Source organism: Pavona decussata, unplaced genomic scaffold (genome assembly GCF_977016875.1).
Source record: "Pavona decussata unplaced genomic scaffold, jaPavDecu1.1 SCAFFOLD_137, whole genome shotgun sequence".
Lineage (NCBI taxonomy): Eukaryota > Metazoa > Cnidaria > Anthozoa > Scleractinia > Agariciidae > Pavona > Pavona decussata.
This window is the reverse complement of record NW_028145550.1, coordinates 3416993-3437500: the sequence shown is the minus strand read 5'-3', so window position 1 is coordinate 3437500 and position 20508 is coordinate 3416993. Positions and strand designations below refer to the sequence as shown.

At 38.0% G+C, this 20508-nt stretch overlaps 3 protein-coding genes across 7 annotated transcripts in view; 2 read left to right on the top strand and 1 right to left on the bottom strand.

Moving 5' to 3' along the window:
- The window catches only part of LOC146467380 (uncharacterized), a 30139-nt gene extending 26295 nt beyond the window's left edge, over nucleotides 1–3844 (top strand). For all 3 annotated transcript variants that reach the window (XM_085126112.1, XM_085126109.1, XM_085126111.1), the window contains exon 6: nucleotides 657–3844. In XM_085126112.1, coding sequence (XP_084982238.1) covers nucleotides 657–970 — 314 coding nt within the window. In that variant the 3' untranslated portion in view covers nucleotides 971–3844. The remainder of the gene's footprint in view (nucleotides 1–656) is intronic.
- A 4070-nt stretch (nucleotides 3845–7914) lies between these two features.
- On the top strand, nucleotides 7915–12937 carry LOC146467379 (uncharacterized). Of its 3 annotated transcripts, none has more exons than XR_014867772.1 (4): nucleotides 7915–8042; nucleotides 9284–9308; nucleotides 11143–11589; nucleotides 11648–12937. XR_014867772.1 is itself a non-coding variant. In XM_085126082.1 (4 exons), the coding sequence occupies exons 1-3, from the start codon at nucleotides 8013–8015 to the stop codon at nucleotides 11448–11450; spliced, it is 366 nt and encodes a 121-aa protein (XP_084982208.1). In that variant the 5' UTR covers nucleotides 7915–8012; the 3' UTR covers nucleotides 11451–11463; nucleotides 12647–12937. The 3 variants fall into 3 exon arrangements, 1 of the variants encoding a protein (XP_084982208.1); XR_014867771.1 differs by having other exon boundaries at nucleotides 11140–11589; XM_085126082.1 differs by having other exon boundaries at nucleotides 11140–11463; nucleotides 12647–12937.
- On the bottom strand, nucleotides 11910–20019 carry LOC146467378 (uncharacterized). Its single transcript, XM_085126081.1, has 8 exons — nucleotides 19868–20019; nucleotides 18837–18997; nucleotides 16558–16645; nucleotides 15930–16021; nucleotides 15165–15228; nucleotides 14485–14588; nucleotides 13711–13805; nucleotides 11910–13474 (listed from the first exon to the last, which is right to left on the bottom strand). The coding sequence occupies exons 1-8, from the start codon at nucleotides 19925–19927 to the stop codon at nucleotides 13398–13400; spliced, it is 741 nt and encodes a 246-aa protein (XP_084982207.1). The 5' UTR covers nucleotides 19928–20019; the 3' UTR covers nucleotides 11910–13397.
- Nucleotides 20020–20508: the final 489 nt, after the last annotated feature.

Genomic DNA, 20508 nt, shown 5'->3' with positions numbered 1-20508 from the left:
AAAAACTTTGAACGGACTTCGAGAAATATGATTTTAACATAATCACTTTCAAACTAGCACAAGAAGAACTCAACGGTGAATCTAGGCGAAGAATAAGCACATGAAGTTTACAACGCACACTGCTCGAGACCTCATTGAGAAACAAAGCACGCCAATTTTCGCGCACCGATTCACCGTTGAGTTCTTCTTGTCCTAGTTTGAAAGCGATTGTGTCATTAAACCCTTCCCTATATCTACCACATGTCATGGCAACTCATTCAATGCTTAAAACCGGTTTAGGTGACCCATGAATCTACTTAAATACATGAATAAAATTGGTCTATCCATTCGGGACATACTACTCATATCATTTAAATTATAGTAGTAGGAAAAAAAATCATGAAAGAAAGAAAGAAATTTGATGGAAACAGCAGATCAGGCCATTTCTGAGTTGCTTGGAGCCTCCTTGCGAAAGCGAAGCTAGGTGCAAAGCTTTTCGTGTGAAAATTAATTTTGTTTTCATATGAATAAATACTAATTTTCATAATAAAGACTATTCACGAAGCCTCGCTTTCAGAATGAGGCTAAGAGCAATTACCTCAGAAATGGCCTATTTGGATCATGATGTGCACAGGCTAAGGTTTTGACCGTCATTGCTATTATCATTTATTCTTCAGCAAGGACTAGTTTGCCAACGACTAGTTCGCCAGGGACTAGTTGGGGATTGCGAGATGCGTTTGTTGCTGCTAGTGTTGCTACTGTTGTGACACCTGTTATAGCACCTGTTGGCATTGGTGCAGCAGTGGCTGCAGTGGGTGCAGCGGGTGTAGCGGGTGCAGCGGGTGCAGCGGCTGCAGCGGCTGCAGCGACTGCAGCGGTTTGGACAGGAACGTTTGCAACAGCATCAGCCTATCTGAGAGCGCTTAGAAGGCGGAACTCAAGTAGCAACAATGGAGAACAAGAGGATAACCAAAATCAGGACGAGCAGTAAATATCCCGGAGAGCAGTAGCCTTTTCCTGATCTTGTTTCGCAAAGACTTTTCGTGGCGGGTGAAACAAAATCCGGAAATGGTGTGCTCTTGCAGGCTGATTTAAGGTAAAACAAAAACAAAAAAAAAACAAGCCTTCCCTTATTTATTTACCGTTTAGAAAACGCAGTTTATAAATATTCTAACCAGATACAGTTCAATTTCAATCCGCAGTTTCAAAACCACTTTGTGAAAAATAACCATTCTGAACTATTTAGGAGAAATTAGATGTGAAGATATTTACAAACAAACTCCTTGATGTAATGCTCAAAGATAAAATGTTCTTCTTTCTAACTTTGCACTGCATATAAAAGGAATCATAGCTGTAGGCTATAAACAGCGAGGGTTCACACACTGTTTGTTTCCTAAAATTCCATGACTTTTCAAGAACGTATGAGATACAATCCATTACTTTGGGACGATTTCGCACACTTTCGCACTTTTTTCCATGGGAGAAAATAGCCCGTTTGATCTTTTAAAATATGCTGTCAAGAACATCGCCAGAGCAGTCTGAGACAATGCACAAGCAGACAGATTGAGACAATGATTTTATCATCTTAATGAAAGAGATTTAATCCTCCTTGACTTCTTATTTTCCAGGATTTTCGGCTCTGGATTTTAGAATGTTGAAATTCCATAACTTAACAGGATATCCATGACCTGTACGAACTCTGTAAAAAAAAATTATTAATTCAGAAATTTGTCTTAATTCTGCTGTATGGAAATTTAGAATTGCCTTTTTCTCTGTTCTCTCGTTGTAGATATTGTGGTGGTGGCGGGCTCTGTTTTGCTTTTTTATAATAAAACCAAGTTTGCTGGTAGTGCTGATTGGTTATGTATTTCTGTTTTGTTAGGCAGCTGAAAAATTTCTGCTGCCAATGGAAAAAAAACCTTTCTCGTTTCACAAACAATTATCATAGAAAATCTTGGTTTAAGAGTACTTAGTAAATCACGCTTAAAGGCCAGTAGTTTAACATTTGTAAACCAAACATTTGGCAATTTATGGCTCGTTCAAATACCATCTTATTATGATTTTAATTAAAATTGTTTCTTAACTGTGCCTTAACTAGCAGTAACTGTACATACATGTTGTATCATCTTATGAAAACACAGGTTTGACATGACAACCTTTGGAAGGCTTTCTTTTTTAAATGAATATAAAATTGCTATATTTGTTTACATACACTGACGCAAAATAAGCTAAAATAATGTTCACTAGATATTTTACTCAAGACACCCTTAGAATAACTAAGTGCTGTATTCAATAACTTTTAAAATATTTCCACCTGAGAAAAATGTAGGTGGCCCTTAGCGAGTCTTGATTTAGAACGGTTAAGATAATGAGCTAGGTAAAGGTGTAGGGGGTCATTTCTCGTCACAGTTTAATAGTTTTCAAAGAAATACAATCACCGTTTATGCTGCTGCTTTTTATCTCTCGGAACTTGTAAAAATTGCTCAAACCTAATAAAGGGTTCGTGACGTAGATTTTTAGTAATATGAAAGACAAGATGTAAATTAATCCATTAGAACTTCTGGTAGTTTAAGATTTTAGCCTGCTTGCTCATTATTTGTAATAAATAATTATACAATTTGATTGTCCGATGTAGTTTTACTTACTTGCAAATGTCTGTTGTCATGCAGTAAAAGTAGCTATATAGACTCTTTTCGATTTTTATTGAATTTGGTCCTTATTCGGGGTACTTTAATCATTAAACAGTATTTTATTGCTGGTAATTACTCTCAAATATTGCGGTTTGAATAACAATGATTTTAGTGTTAGCTATAAACCTTATTCCAAAATGGCTTCCACTTTAATATTCTTTTGTTTGCATTCAAATTAGCCCTTCTTGCCTCGTTCAAGGTAATATATTCTTTTGATTTATAAGCTTAAGAACGAGGCAAGAAGGGCTAATTTAAATACCAACAAAAGAATATTAAAAAGAGTAGCCATTTTGGAATAAGGTCTATTTCAGTTGTACTTGTATTTTGTTACGGGAGTTGAGATGAATTGTGTAGCGTAAGTCACTGACAAGAGACACTTTGCCTCCTTAGCGGGACTTCCTGGAACTGTTTAGATTATTTTTAGTTGTGTTTTACAAGTGGCATAGTTGAAACCGTGTTGGTCATATCTTTCAACGCAATAGTTAGTTGTAGACATAATTTTAGTTATGCTGATCAAAAGTTTTTTTCTTCTGGTACCAACTCAGTATGAAGCAAAAGTCTTGTTTTGAACTGTTTCGAAAACCGTACCATTGAATAGTTACGGCCAAATTGGTTTTTAAGAAGTAGCAATAGGTTGTTTATGCTTTGTCAACAAGGGTTTCCTCATTACTTTAGTTAGTTTTTACTTTCAGTTATCTTGCTGCCAGAACTTGACTGGAAATAACTTGCTTATTCGTTTTTGGTAATTTTTGGTGCAATTACGCCGTGATTCAGGTTGAATTTGTACCAGTTGAATTTTACCCTTAATGACTTTTTAATCTATTAGCAATTACTGTACGGAAGCACCTAATGTACCAGATCTGTTGTACCAACACGTACTGTACTTTTAATTGAAGTTACGAGGTTGAAAGCACGTAGCAAGTTAATTTGTGAAAAAAGGCGGAACCAAGATTTGGACAAGAAGGTTGCATTGGGTTCTATTTTAAGTCTCCGTTGTAAAGTGTGATTATGCGATTTCGTTTAATGTTTGATTTCTCTTGTATTTAGCCTAGAATGTTAACGTTCATTTGTAAAAGATGGAAATGTTCCTTGTAATTTTTATATTGATTTCCTCGCTTTGTTTTGTCCAGATCGTTTGGCGATGACATTGAGAATTGAAGAAGAAAATCAATTTGGTTACTAAGAGTAACTCGAAGAAAAATATGTAAATTGTTTTAGTGCGCAAGCGTACTTTCGCTTAAGAAATACTGCACAAGGCATTACGTTAACTTTAATTTACGATTAATGTGATTTTGACCGCTGATTGACAGTTCCCGCCAAATCACGCCTGGACAATATAAAAGTGATGAGATTTATCTGTTCTTGGCCTTTACAACTTGATCTTGCCAGAGTAAGGTCTTCCAGTGTTATCAATAAATTTACCAAAAGAGCAGAAGACGTGGTTGTACTCCTTCAAGCGCAAGTGCGTAGCTTTATAGTACAGCACTGTTCAACCTAATTCAATAACCGTTTTCCTCCACTTAATACAGTTGTATTTTTGTGCAGTTTATAACTACGCCGGTAAAGCTGGTATTAGCTAGGGAAGTTCGAATCCAAAAAGAAAATTGGGGGTAACCACGCATTTTTAGAAATTATTAAGCAACAATAATTCCAAAAAGCGTTAAATACGTGTTTAACCTCCATTTTCTTTGTGGATTTCAAAACCGCTCGTCAATTTTAAGAACGGTGCCTACTAATAGAGAAGGTATTTTTATGCGGCTTATGATTATACGAGGAAAACAGATCTAAGCAAGTGAAGTTGGAATCCAAAAAGAAAATTGGGGATGACAACACATTTTTTTTTAGAGATAATTAAGCGGCAATTATTCTTAAAAAAGCGCTAAAATACTAAGCAAAATATGGCATTTTTTTCGCAAATTAAAGATTGATTATCTCTAAAAAATGCATTGTTACCCCCCCCCCCCCCCCCCATCCCCAATTTTCTTCATGGATACGCACTTATTAAGTTCTGCTTTCTCCGCATAGTTTTAAAGGCCCACCTTCACCCAAGAGTCGTTGCGGTCGTTTGTTTTTGTTTTGAAATGCTGTATTGTCCAAACACGTGATCTTATTGGCTGTACAAACTCAAGCGGTTCATGCGGGTTTCCTGTGTGACTCGTGCTGGAGGGAAAGAATTTTCGTGATCGCTTATTGCTTTCTCACTTGACTCCCGCTCAAATAAAATGGGGGTTTTTCACATATGAAAACTTTTCCTTGGCGTGCAATACATCTTGGGTGAATGTGGGCCTTTAAACCGCGCAAAATATCCCTGTATTAGTAGGCACCACCCATAGGAAACTCTAGAATCTCGAGATGCGAAGAACGTATGCGTAGTAACAAAAGTAGGCACCGTCCTTAAGACTTTCTTTTCCCACGTAGCCATTAACCGCACCAAATTTCTTTGAATTGACAGGCATCTTCCTTAAGAAATCAGAGTATATCCGCGGACCATTCCGAGATGCGCAGAACGTATGCGCAGTAGCCAAAGGCGGCACATGTGACTGACTTGCTCATCTGTAAGACACTTGGACTTGGTTTGGCTCTTTTCTTTAATGCTATGTAGCCTTGATTAAATGAACCACACTTCGAGGGTGGATAATAATGATAATCGAATCATTTATTAATTCTGGTGCTATGTCTTTCAGGGTTGGGTAGATGTTCTCAAAGCAGCTTCATAGATTTCTGAGGGACGTTTTGCACCTGAAACCGCAAAATGACAAAGAATTGTTGCAGCTTTTACCAAACTTAATAAATCCGGCTTCTCAAGTTTTTACCATCACACAGCAAATTCCTTGAAATAAACCATCTTAGAACCTCCACTATAAGTGGCAATGCGATTCATTTCTACATTGTATAGCGAGTGTTTTATATACTTTAGCGTGCGAACGCAAACGTATTTCCGGCTCTCGCTTCTCTCCGCCAGCGGCGAAAAGCGACAGCTACATTCAGGCTACATACACTTGGGTTTAAATTGACACACCCTCTTTACTTCTCAGGGCTGAGATCAGCTACAGTCGGATTCTTCCAGGCCTTGTGCCTGACTCTTAAAGACGAATTTATCCTGAATGCTTGTTTTCTCAGAAAATGAAGTTGTTCATAAATTTCTTGTCACAGTGGGCTGAGCACCCAAAAGGTTGACTCGGCATTGGCGGATCAAGAACATCATTTAAGGAGGTGGGGGGGGGGGGGGGGGGAAGGGAGCGGCTTATGATTAAAAAAAATGAAGATCTGGAAGCTTGGTTTCTCATCAAATTACACTAATAATGAGGGGGCAATTTTGGTGAATTTTCTATCAAGTGGGTGTCCAAAATATCGTTTTGGCACTGGCAGATCAAGAATAATAGGTAAGGTGCCCGTTGATATCTCACTACAGAGGACTCCATGCATGGGATCAGTAGTACATTCAGACTCCAGTAATCTTGTCACGCCAAATTACCTTATCAACTCTGTTGATAAAACCAAACATTTGTTTCCACTCCCCACTAACGCAGCACTACGGGTTTTTTAGAAACTAACACCCTTATCTATCCCGTATATATTGCGGGAACAGGAGTGAAGCAAACTGGATGGTGAAGAAGAAGTCCCCGTTTTCAGACTGAGGTTAAAAATCTCCACTTTCATACAGAAATTAGGTTAATTGATATTTACTGCTCAAATTATTTAACGGTAACAATCAATAGTCGTCGTGACATGATCGACCATCTCAAGCAGTTTAAGGCCTGGTGTTGAAGGGTGTTCAGAAAATATGAATGATCCCCTATATCTCGGTTTGTCAGTTTAGAACAGGATGAAATTTTCCCTGAAGATAAAACTCGATGTTTTCCTTTGCCTTAATGCATAAGTTTGATTAAGTGAGACATCACATGATCAAAAGATTTGTAAATAGGGGATACGGCAGCGAATTTTTTGTTTATATAGACAAATAAAATAAATAAGCGTTTCTGATGTAGATTTAAAATATTGAACATTCTACTTTTGGAATGACTGTCCTCAAGTTTTTAAATTGGAGTGATAAAAAATGAAAGGGTGAATTTTGGATGGAGAAATGACCTTTGTCCTGACAATTTTTTTCAGATCATTCCAAACGTGAACGTTAATCTTTATTAGAAAAGCCTTTTTGTTTAATGTTTTCTCTTAAAACCGTCGCCTACCTGTCAAATCTTTGCATGTCACATGATCTCTAGCACTACGGGAGGAGTTCCCAAGCAAACTTCGTGGGGCCTGAAAGAGAGAATATCCTGACGTTTACGAGGGAAGACATACTCTGTGTGATCGAGCTCCCATCACAATCCAGCAAGACCCGCAGGACCTTCCAACTATCTCAGTGTTGCAATAATGAGTCTTATAAAGAAAGGTTCAAGTTATCAGTCAACAAAGTCTGGTTGACATGTACATTGCAGGAGACTTTATCAAAAATTGTCATTTACGTTACCGTTCCTCGAGTACATTAAGAGAAAAGGACAAAGTTTTAATTCTTTTTGTTGATTTTCTCGATTATGATTTACGTTACCTTCCTAGGAAGTTTTAATTGAATATTACTACTATAAAAATTTCCGTACAGAATTCATTAAAAATGGACTTGTAACCAGAGTAAGACATAATAATTTAAAGCATTCTCTGGTTAAAAGTCGGAAATTTGAAAAATTGAAATTTAAGCACCTTATCCATTTAATGAAGGTCATTCTGCAAGAAAACCAAGTGCCCGCGTATAATTATTTTATGCATAAAAGCAGCACAGACATTCTTTGTCTAGTATAATTCGGAGATAATCATCTTCGAAAAATGCAATATTTTAGTGGCATATTTTATTGATCAGCAGTGGCAAATACGGTTAGTTTTTTTTAACAAAAAGTATCCAAGGATGTGTCACATTAAGCAAAAGAAAAGATTGATTTAAAGAAAATGGACCAGCTCTTCTCTTATATATTACAACATCTTTTTCAGATAGTAGTGGGGTTTATACTCAATCTCGTAACTTCTTCGTGAATAAAGATTGCGAGGACCCATTTTGCACAAGTGTCCTTCAGATTATGCTTGATAGCCATATTTGGAGACTTTTCTGTGAAAGTGATTTTTCAACATTTCGGACCCCGTTTTGGCCCATGGCTGCATACTGCACGGCAAATGCTTGGCCCAGGAGTAAGAGCGAGTGTTTTCCTCAACTTCCGGTTCATACCAACCGGGAGATCCTGGGGACGCGGTTGCTTCCGGTTAAAATTCTGAGAACATTGCGGAAGTTAAAACAGTGCAATTTTGCTCGGAGAGAAACGACCTTTTTCGAACTCGTGTTAGTCGTTAATCGTCATGAAGGATAAAAGAAATCAAGATGTTCAAGTAAGTTTTAAGCAAGGCACCGCAATTCAAGTAATTTTAAACCGAGTAACTTTCCGAAGTTTCAGTTTTCCTTACTGCAGCTAACCGTACGTTGAGTTCCAAGAAAACGACACACGAAAACCACCCTTCAGTTTTTTCTAAATTTTGCATTTTGCCTCCGACAAAAAAAATGGAGCAATTGCAGAATACCCGCCCACTCGTAAGGTGGCGTTAAACCCGCGGTCCATGCTACCGCCCTCAACAGTCCAGTACTGGATGGATTAAAGAACGAGGAATGTATTAAGCTGGAGTCTGCAGTCCCGTAGTGGATGGATTAAAGAACGAAGAATGTATAACCTGGAGTGCTACCGCGGTCCGCAGTCCCGTAGTGGAGTATTAAACTGGAATACTACTGCGGTCCGCAGTCCCGTAGTGGATGCAAATTAGATGACTGCAAGACTGTGGTACTAGCAGGTTTTGCAGTTTTAATAAGTTTAGATATTTGGTGGGACGGATATTCTGCAATCTAGCCAAAAAAAATTTATAGAAATAAAAAGACAACCGTAGTAATTAAAGAAAGAAACTGTGAATTTGAGCTTCATTTCTTTAATAGCTTAAAAAGTGAATAGACAACATGTCGATGCAAATGCGGCAAGATTAGAGCGCCATCTTGTAAACAACTCACCGTTTTCGTTGTAAAACCATTACATGCACCAAATGACGTGTCGCTACATCTTTCGATGATCATGCCTATAAGCCCCCATAATAAAGCCCCGTGTGTTTTTGTGGTTTCTACAGCGAGACAATTTAAGCATTTTCTTCTTGAATGACCACTTTATTCTGCCCCTAGAATTAATCTGCTCTCCTCTGCTGCTCGCATATTTGCTGACAGCACAAATAGTATCAGTTTTTCTGTTTGGATCACATTTACTTTCTCCTAAGCAAAATAATGATCTATTTTTTCATGTCCAGTCTTTTATATCTGAATCGAAGAGATTTTATAAAAGTACCCAGATGTGTATTTTCCACCAGTTAGCATTGCTTAATTAATGCTGCTTTTTGTTAATTTTGCTGCCGCTCTGACTAATTATTATTTAATGTTAATTTTTCAATTCAATTTTATTTCGAAGTGAGCCCTCTCGATGAGTTTTTTTTTCTCTTAAGGCCAACTTCGACAATAAAATGTTTAAATAAAAAAAAATTGTTATTAAATGTGCTCCAGTTCTTCAACTGAACTACAAATCTTTTTTCCTTTACCTCAGGGCAGGGGGACACCAGATTTATCAGGTAATGTAAGCTTAAAACTTTGAGTGGAAATTTAACCTTTAGCTAACTGCTAACACAGGATAATGAACCAGAAAATCGATGCGACGGGAAGGATCAAAGCGACGGAAACGATCCTCCAGGAGCTACGGGTAATTAAAAATTTGAAGACACATAGAGGTCATAGAGTTGTAATGTAGGATGCCTTTGGAGGAGGGGGTGGGGTACCCAGTACTCAACGTAGGGGGGGGGGGGGGGCTTCATCCATATTAATGCTGAAACAAAGCATCAGAACCTAGTTCAAGTCTGGCATGTTTTTTTAAGGGGGGGGGGGGGGGAGAGGGGCATGGTTTGGTTTCATTTGTGACCACAGAAGGCAAAGTCTGTGCTCCAGTTTTATTTCTCTTAATACAGAATTTAGGATTAATTTGGAAATATGTGATCTGATCTGGATCAGGGAAACAGAATTTTTTAGCAACAGGTCCAAATTTTTTACCAAATTCAGGTCAATTAGATATTCAGTGGATTCCACTTGAGATTCATTGGTCATGGACAGGGAAAGGGGTGAGTAATAGACCCTTCTCCAAAATGGTGGCAACGGATTAAAATTGAACTGAATGAAAAACTTATACCAGCACTGGAAAGAGCACCTTTACTTTAGTAACCTTGCAAAGTTTCAGCATATTAGGTGTCATATCAGCTTTCATAGGAAATGTAAGATGAATTTTGATAAACTGTACAGACGTTTGTATGACTGGGGGTATACGTCATACCCCCAGTCATACAAAGGTCTGTAAATTTTTCATTTTTCAACTTACATCTTCTCAGCTGATATTACACCTGATATGCCCAAACTTTTGTAGGGTTACTTAAGTAAAAGTGCTCTTTCTAGTGCTGGTATACGTTTTTAATTTTAACTTATTCAAATTTTCGGCCACCATTTTGGAGAAGGGTCTATTGCCTGTAAGTAATCAATGTTTACAAGCATATAAGGTCATCAGTACCACAGGACAGTACTCAACAGCTTTCATTTGTGTGGAATGGTTACCCTGTGTAGCATATTAATAAACAGCACCATATAGGAATGTAACTCTCAATAGCTTTCATATAAATGATCACACTTATCCAACTGCCCATGAAAATTAGTACTCAAAACTTCATTTCAAGACTCAAAGATGAGTGACTTCAAGGGGAAGTATTGTGGGTTTTTTGAAATCTTTTGTTGAAAATAATGAAATAAGACCTTCAATCAGGAAAAACTAACGATCTGTTCTAGCGCACTATGGAAACAAATAAGCAAGAACTTGAAAAACATTAGCCCAACATTTTTCAAGTTTCAGTCCATACCAGCCTACCCTGTCTGTCTCTGGCCAGAGGCACCAATTGACAGTTTTATTGCATTTGGGGTGATAATTTATAACCAATTTGACAATTATTTCATTGTTTCTGCTGACAGACAAATACTTTTGGGTTTTGAAATGACAGCAAATTTGTGATTAACATTGTATACCTGCCAACTTTTTCTGAGTCAAACGCATGAGATTTTTGTCTCGTCATGACCGGGATTTTCTGCCACTTAAGAGGATTTCTGACGATTGTCCGAAGACTTCCAAACGTTGCCGAAAATGGACGACAATATTCCGACGACCTTTGAACACTTACCATTCAAACAGATTGTAGACATTTGAAAGCTTTTGCGATTGTTATGAGGAGCAAAGAAATAATACATAACAAATCTGAAATGAAATTAAGTTTTTTTGTGTGAGATTGATGTCTCTAATCCCCAGGCGTGAGACTTATGCATAATGCATGAGAGTTGGCAGGTGTGACATTGCTATCATCATTCATTCTTCAGCAGGTGGTTCCTGGACCTGGAAAGATGCTGCTGTAGGTTTGGCAGCTGGTACTGCCGCTATTGCTGCAACTCCACTGGTTCTTAGCGCTGCAGGATTTACTGCGGCTGGTATTGCTGCTGGTTCTTTAGCAGCAGGTATTCAGTCAGTTGTTTATGGAGGTGCTGCAGGAGGTGCATTCGCAGCAGTACAGAGTGCAGGTGTTGCTGGCATTGGATATACAGCAACTGCCGTCATAGGTGGAACTGCTGGATCAGCAGCTGTGCTGGCAAAAAAGGTTGGAGAAAAGTGGTTCTCAAGTGGCAAGGATTGAGGAGCAAATCAAGGCAAGTCAGAATAGGCTCCCACTTTAGATGAGTGCAAGGAAATCTTTATTTGATCTGCTCCTGAGATACTTTTCTTGTACGGCCCAATTAAGTGGTGCCTAGGTTGGGAAAAGGGGGGGGGGGGGGGTGGAAGAAAGGCCTAGTAAAGTAAGTGAAGTCAGTGTGGAAAAGAGAAGGGCTGCAGCCTTTCATTTTGTCATGTCACAGGGTGACTTCAAAGCTTGAGCTTGTCACTGTCACATCTGAAGACGAATAGTAATATTGCAGGGCTCTAACTTACCATAGCAAAAGGATGACTTTACCACATAAGCAGCTTTCTAATGAAAAGGGAATAGTATTCTGTATTTGTGTAAAATAATGTTACTGGTCACAATGAGTAAACAAATCTCATACAATTTTAATAGTGTATTTAAGGTTGACTTACTTCAAGGTGACTCATATTTGAATTTCACATGAAGAAAACACAGTTTATAAATTATAATAATTCTAACCAGAAACAGTTCAATATTTTCATTTTTACAAAGACTTTTATTACAAAAATAACCATCTTGAACTAAGTAAGGAGTTGTTGATCTGAGACCCAAAGATAAATGACGGTAAAATGACATTTCTTGCTAACTGTGCACTTCACATCAAGGGCACCATGGCAGAAGGCTATGGTAATTGTGCAAACACTATATCTTCTCATGTAATTAAACACAGAAACAAATCTTCTGGGCTTTCTTAAAATCTAAAATAAATAGAAAATAATTTGCTACATTTTGTTTACATGAACTAGCAGAAACATTTACTAGATATTTTACTCAAGACATCCTTAAATTTGCTAAAAAAAATCGCTATATCCATTACATTTTCAAATATTTCCACTTCAATAGGTTTCATTTGAATGGTGAATGGTAGCCCTTGGTGTTTTAACCTTGGCAAGTCCTTAATTAGAACTAAATAAGGAGGTAAAGGGGTCGAAGGGTCATTTCTTGCTTTTAATCTGTAGTTTTCAGAGAAATACTACCATCACTCCTGGTGCTTTTTATCACTAAAAACTTTGAAAATATTGCTCGGTCTTTTTGCTTTTTGAGAAACATACAGCTGTAAGTTACAAGGTTCATGTGTTAAATACCTCTTCCTTTGTGATACCATGAAAGACAGATGATGTTAAATTTGTTGTAACATTTATCATTTCTAGGTTTTTAGCAAGGGATATGGCAAGTGTACACTACAAGACAGTGCTCCTCTTGAACCACAGAAGTCAAGGTTTTAGTAAATTGAACAATATTATAGAGATGTAGAATTGCATTTATGGCAAATGGTAAATGTGAAATTAACACTTACTCTTTCTTGAAAAAATTGAGTGCACAGATGAGAGTAGTACAAAACAATTCTGGCCTTTCATGTTAATTCAAAGTGAATCAATTTTGCACGCAACTCAAACTATTAACTGACTAGAGAGCTTACTCAAATAGATGTAAAAAAGAAAGCCAGTAGAATGATTTTTCTTAACTCATGAAACAAGCATGGAGTAATGGTCCCTCAATAATTTTTTCCTGTTTTTGGTTGGTTGTTTGTTTGTAGTTTTGTTCTAATAGGCACTAGTTATTACATATTGTATCACAGGTTACATAAAATCACAGTTATAAACTCTAAAGATGATTAAATTATTGTATGGTATAAACATCCAAGTTGTCCTTTTATCTGTAATAAATACATGTATGCAATTATAATATTGTCTGATGTTCTTTTCTTTACTTGCAAATTTGTCTGTTCAGTCCAATTCAATCCATTTAATGGTGTAACTGACTTGCTCATCTGCTAAACACATGGGCTTGGCTTGCCTTGACACTTTCTTCAATTCTTTGTAGCCTGCTTCATTGCATGAACCACACATTGAGAGTGTATAACAATAATAATAATCAAATCACAATTAATAAATTCTGATGTTATGTCTTCCTAAATGACTTCAGGATAGGATAGATGTTCTCAAAGGCTTCATAGATTTCTGAGCGAACTTTTGCCCCTGAAACAAAATGAACAAACATTCAATGTGGCTATACATGTAATTAACCAAACTTAGTACAGTCGAACCTGTAAGTGGTCACCCTCAGGAAATTGTGTTTAAGGGACCGTATAATACAGGTTTTGGTGAATACAGTCGACCACAACCGCGTGGTGTCCGGTGTCCTTCCCTTGATATGTCACTGCTGGGGACTCCATGCATGGGATCAGTACATTCACACTCCAGCTCTCACTCACCTGTCAAAACCACTTTTCCAGATACAAATATCAACAAAACAATCCTGGGCTTGACCATTCTATAAATCAGACCAGGAAACAGCTCTGGTTCATAACTGGAAAGTAAATGAAACAAGAGTACATGTAGTTACAGTACCATGACTATATCATCACAAATAAAATTTACAACTGCTTAAATTACTAAGAGGGGAAAATCAGTAACGTTCACAGTACTCACAAGACTGTTGAATCAAATGGAAGAAAGATCCTCGCAGTTAGTATGCAACTTAAGCAGTTGCGAAAAGAAAACCTGAAAAAAATTCAGGCTTGAACAGGATTCGAACTCATAACCTCTGCAATGCCGGTGCGGTGCTCTACCAACTGACCTATCAAGCCAACTGGGAGCTGGTCATGTATTGAGTCTGTAATATACCTGTGAAGGATCTTTCTTCCATTTTTATTTTGATCTTTCACCCGCAGTTCAAATATATGTTTCATATATTTGTTGAAATATATGTCTCATATATTTACATTCAATACTGTTGAAGCTGATATACTTTGTAAATCATACACCATGAACTTCAGAATTTTACAATGCTGTGACACTCAATTTACACAGGAAGGTTCAAAGCTCCACAGACAACTCTGGTCACCAGAGTAAAATATTGCCTTCATTTTTTACCCCTGCCTTTCCATGGCCGAACTAAGTACTTGTATCTCATTATCTTGGGGAAAAAAGTACACAGTGTAATGCAATAATCATTACTCAAGTAGCCTCATTCATGAAAATCGTACCTTGAAAACTGCCCATGAGCTAACACTAGGCCTTCGAGACGAATTGGAAACCTGACATCACAGCTACCAACCATGTTCTGAATTTTGAATTCTGTAAACTTTGCCTGCAAAAATTGACAGCAAACCAGTTTCACTTACAGCAGCTAATACATGTAGAAATGACCCTTACTTCCTTAGCATTGCAAAATAAATTAGGACACAATTTATAAACCTTTACAATGGAGAGTAGAGAGGCCGGACAGGGGAGCAACAGAGGCAGTCTCCCTCTCCAGCAAAGTACTATTTCAAACATGAGGAAGCTAGGCTTCACCGATTTCCAAACACCTCAAAGTTGGTTAAAAAAAAACTCAGCTGCATCTTGCTTTTTCAACCCACTCTTGTTTTGTTTGGAAATTGGATGAAACACTCTTTTCAAGTGTTTGATATAGCTTCTCACACCAAACAATTCTTATTGAAATTCAAAGCAAAAGATAAAAATTAAGATCACATTTCCAAAGCTCCTTTGCAGTACTGATTTCCTTGTTTTATCTCCCTGTAAATTATTAAATAAACACACTTGAGAATCAAATACACAAAACTCCAAAATTTGTTTGATTTATCAACTGACTGATTCTCATTTTAAATAACCTTGTTAATTCAACTTTACACCACCGCTGAAGTTGCATAAGGAAAGCACTTACTGGAAAACCAAGCTTCTGTACAACTCTGGCATACTTTCTTGCTGCTAGTCTAGACTGCTCTTCACTGTGGAAAACACAAAATAGACCTGGTTTAATGAAACTGGTTTAGAATAAGCACCAACCATTTTACATGTGGCCAAAAACTTAACAACATTGCTGAATTGTGCAAAAATACTTCTGAGCTACTGTAGGAGACACTGTTCTTAAGAGGTTACCTAACAAAATTTCATTTCAAAGGTTGGTTTTTCAAACCCTGCAGCTCTCTTTTCTTGCGCTGTCCTTGACAGGGTACACACTGCTGTGAATCCAATTCCAATAAACTACAAGCAGCAAGACCCTTGGTTTTGATTAAATATGAAAATAGTTAACATTTACTGTTTTCCACCTGAAGGTAAGGTTAAGTCTTTGAAAGGCTCGTGACTATTTCCTCTCCTCTCTCCTCTCCTGTAATTCCTCTCTCTCCTCTCCTTTCCTCTACCCCATCCTCCGTTTTTTGCTTTGTCCCAGTTTCCACGTAGACAAGAAAAAAAAAAACACAAAACCCCACAGAAATGATTGCCAGGCAGGCAAGTGTCCTATTGAGAATGTGATACCCTGTTCCCATCGCCAATTAATTAGGATACTGGGTTACAATCTAATAGAATCCTGTCAGAACTTGCGGAGTCCTTTAAAACCCTGTAAAATCTTTAATTTTTAAGATTTGGCCGGGAAAACTCAATTTCAATCAGTCCAGAAATAAGCAAGTTGTGTGTTTGGCTACTGTACCTCTTGGCACCAGTGCAAACCATTTTCCCAGAACTAAAAATCAATGCAGTTGTCCTTGGCTCTCGTATTCTCATGATGACCGCTGCAAAACGCTGAGGAAAAACAGTTTTCAATTTATAAATGGTGATGAAAGTAATCAAAAAAAAAGTCACAAATACAACAGAACTAAAAAAGAAATAGTTGGCGATAACGTGCTCTCAAGTTAGTAATTAATATAAACTTTGCCAAGTAATATTGTCACGAACATGGTTAAGTTGAAGGAAGGCTAAAGGCCGATTTAGACGGTACAACTTTTGCTTTTGACTCACATGTGATTTCTGGAGTGCGCACTGTCGCAACGTGCAAAACATCAAACGCAACTCTCGTCACTCAACATTGCCTATACCTACGATTGTCGTAGGATTTTAAAATCCTACGACATTTTTTTGTGACATACACGACAGTCATAAGCAAGTTATAGGTTCGATTTACACGAAACAATTCGTTTCGTAGGCCTGTTGTAAGCTTGTCGCATGCGACAAAGTCATACTGTGTAAATCACGCTTAAGGAAACAGTTGGACACCCCGACAAATCTCCTCTAAGGAGCTCAGTTTCACTGTACAGTACGATGAGTATACAGGGCCATACCTTGGGGTTGTATTCTGCATTCCTTGCATGAAGAGCAATCTTTTTCAAATCCAGCTTGCATCCAAGATTTACAGTTGACACAATATTTCTAGAAGTGCAAAAAGAACAAATTCAAATATTTCTAAAATCGAAACTGAAGGGATGTATCCAACATGAATGGATACGATGATAATGACATACACAAAACAGATTTTATCTGCAGCTACATGTGCCAGAATAAAATGGTCTTGTCCCAGTAATTATTAAAAGAGTAGATAACTTCATCCAGTGGATAAGTTGCTACTGGGCAAAGGAGCAATAATGAATGCACTCCAACTAATTAATGCACTGGAAAGATTTATGTACAGTGTTGTACTTTATATTATATACAACCTTCTTTTATTCACAATTAATTTGTCTATATATGGAGAATTTTCCACATATCACCACTTGGATGGTGACATATCAAGCAGATAATTAAAGTTACCGTCCTCTCTCTTTGAAAATCTGGGGCCTGGTGGTGAAAGTTTGATGGTTCAACTTAATGTTGTCTATGTTGTTTCACTTACTCTCTAAGAAAGTAGGCAAGTGTACTGTTAATGGAAAATTGCTAACAGTAACCCAAGAATACACTATCCTGGGGGAGTAGCAATACTCCAACCTCATTCCCAGGGTCTCTCTTCTTCCCGCCACAGCGAGAGAGAGAAAGAGAGAGACCCTGGTTGAAGCTGGTCACGTGGCACCCAAAATCTGGGTGCTTGACACAATTTGTCGTTAGGGAGGGGTAGTAAAGTATGCAGTTGTCGCTTTCTCAGAAGGACGGAGAAGCCAGCTACATGTACGAACTTTACGGCAACAAGCGGTTTTTACAACCAAGCATTTCTACATCACACACTCACTTGAGACCTGGAGGAGGTTCACATTTCTTCCACTCAGGTAGAGTGTTGTTAATCCAAAAGAACTATTTTAAAAACAGTCGTTTTGGGACGCCAGAGGGAAACCGACAGACGATGGGGAATGCTTGAGTCAAAACCTAAACAGGCATGGTGATTAGAACAGAAGTATCGCTGGCTTTACGCTTTTTAACAGAGCTCCAAATGGGGTGAAATGGGAGAGAAGATCAATAAATTATTTTAGTATTGCCGAATGGAACACCAAGAATTTTTGGCAATAGAATGTAAGCAGGCAAAGTGTTCAGAAATACCAACGGACTAAAGCAAGCCGCGTGTGAATATAATTCAAAGGTACTTTTCATCTTAGTTTATTCCCTATGTCCTTGACTTTAAGACGTAGTTAAACGAAAAATGTTGAGCTCAGAGCGCTGATTGTGATCGAAAACAATCTATTTAATCACAGGAAATTGGTGACCACATAAATATTCAATATTGTGCTTCGCGAATTACATGTAAATAAACAGATTACTATTAACAAGAAGAATGTATTTTCATTTTCTTGTGAGTGATGAATTATAATGCTGTAAGAGTCTCTTGAATGCTGTCACTGAAAGAATTTTTTATGAACTACATTTCATTTTATAAAGCAAAAGATGTACTTATTACCGCAGTTTAAGCTTGAATAAATGCTATTTCTGATAGAATTCATGGAATCAGTTCCAACTAGTGTAGATAAATTACTCCGGTTCAAGTTGTAGAATTTATGATCAACCTCTGCTTCATTGACCATTTGAAACTCCCTAGATTGTACTTAATATACCATTTTTGCAGACGGCATGAAACTGCGCCAAATCTCTCGCATTTCGCTTGCTTAAATCGCACCCGCTTGAAAATCTCTGATTGTCTCTTGCGAATAAAATAATTGAGCGAGTGTAGCCTGACTGGAGAGAAGTTTGTCGTGTGCTGTCACGTGACCAGCTTAAACCAGGGTCTCTCTCTCTCTCTCTCGCTGGGGTGGAAAGAAGAGAGACCCTGGGAACGAGGTTGGCAATACTCAAGCTTAGTTGTTAGTGATACTGGAACTGGATTACACTTCAGCTATGTGGAATGAGGCTTGCCCTATATCTATGAAATCACCTACAGCTGTAAGCCTCCAACAGGAATCAAACCCTGGCTCAGCACAAGAGTCCTACAGCTGTACTAACCCAGTGGTTAGGAGTGGTATCAGAGGATTGCAGATTTGATTCCCATAAGAGAATCCCATTTTTTTGCTTTATCTCATGCGGTGACACACTCAACAATATATATTTCTTTTTTTGAGGCCAAGCTTAAAATATACCATCTTTATTAATCACAACACTAGTACACAAGATGCAATGCTTGGTATGTTCTTTGCTGTGTACTTACTGCAGCTGTGGTACAATTCCAGCCTGTTCAGCAGTCATTGGTGTCATGGGTGTGAGGGGCGGCATTGGACTGGGGGTGGGAGGATAGGCACTCAGACCCCCTGGCAGTGAAGTTGTAGTCTGTAAGCCTGACGACCCTGCAGACATGAGGCCTCCATGGGGCTACAAATTAAAAACAGTTTTTTCTTTTCTTTTTTGTTCACACAACTCTTTCATTTACGGATGTGAGGGGTAGTATACTCAAGAACCAAAAAAAATTACCACAAGGTTAACATTATAACACTTTGAAGACTGAGAAAGAAGGGAGAGAAAGACATTGTACAGAAGGGAGAATTGCTCAAAAAAAAAATTTTTCCCGAACACCATGTCTGGGGGACTCCCTATATAATTTCAATGGTCAACTTACTAAAAATATAAGCTTACTAACAACATGGCGATCCAAAATAAAACAGTAAAAAGGCCCACATTTGAATATTAATATCTCCAGTCCTATTAGCTAAGGCCAAAATGATCGTCACTGGAAGGAACAATATCGTAGAGAGATGACTACTTTGGTTCGAAGTGGAAGGAAGTACATGTACGTACGTACTCAAGTTCGTGAAAACGTCGTTTGCAGTTGTCTACATTCGACTTAAGTTGTGATTGCGTCAAAACCTTTGAAAGTAGAAACTACTGGAATGCTTTTGTGACAGTAGAAATTATTTTCCAATTAAAAGAAATAAGCTTAAATTGGACTCTAATGAAGCAACTCTCTTTATAGGTTAGAAGCACTAGCTATTCTACCACGAGACATTTGAGAAAACGTCCAAACAGTAGCCGACACCTCACCGACATAAAAGTTCACCACGAGGCAAAAACAGTGCAACCAAGAGAGAACACCACCAGCAGAATTGTATTAGGCAGTAAACCCGTGTGATAGCACAATAATTTCAAATGAGAAAGAAAAGGAAAAGGTCACATTGAATATGGCCTTTCAAAGTTCGTATTTTCAAAAACGCTTTGGAGCAACATCTAGAGATGTCTGAGCCTTACCTGGACTGTTGAACTCGTCCTGTATCTGTTATCTTCATTTTGGTCTAATCTATCATCCATTTTGCAAAGATGATAACTCAACAGAGCGAAAATTCAAGCCAAATGATAAACAACAACCAGCAAAGATATGCGGCGAAAAGGCTTTTTATACCAGTCGGCTTTCCCTACGACCTATATACCTTCTGGGAGTATGATCCAGTCCTCTCGGTTCAGCCTCTTTCCCAGGTCCTGGGAAATCCTCGTTCCCAGGTCCTGGGAACGAGGTTGTCTCAGTTTCGGGTCGTTTCTATGTTTTTTTTTTCAAAATTGCTTACATGTACAAGGCTGATTTCCAAATACATGTGTGCACACAACCTAAAATTAATTATCTTTGGCTGCAGATGGCTAGGATGGAAATGGATGGCAGCCTTGAAAAAATGACTTTTTTCAAGTTCTTTCTGTGCATTTTGAAGAAATATCGCTGAAAACTGAATATAGTTTGTTCTTCCTTTGAGAAATCACTTAGTGTATTCCTCTTTGCTGAAATCCGAGTTGGTACAGTACTCCTGGTGGGTGTGGTCACGGAAAACAAAACTAAGTATTTTTGTTGGTGACATTGAACGTGCAGCCCTCACAACTAAACTCCTACAAATAACCCATGA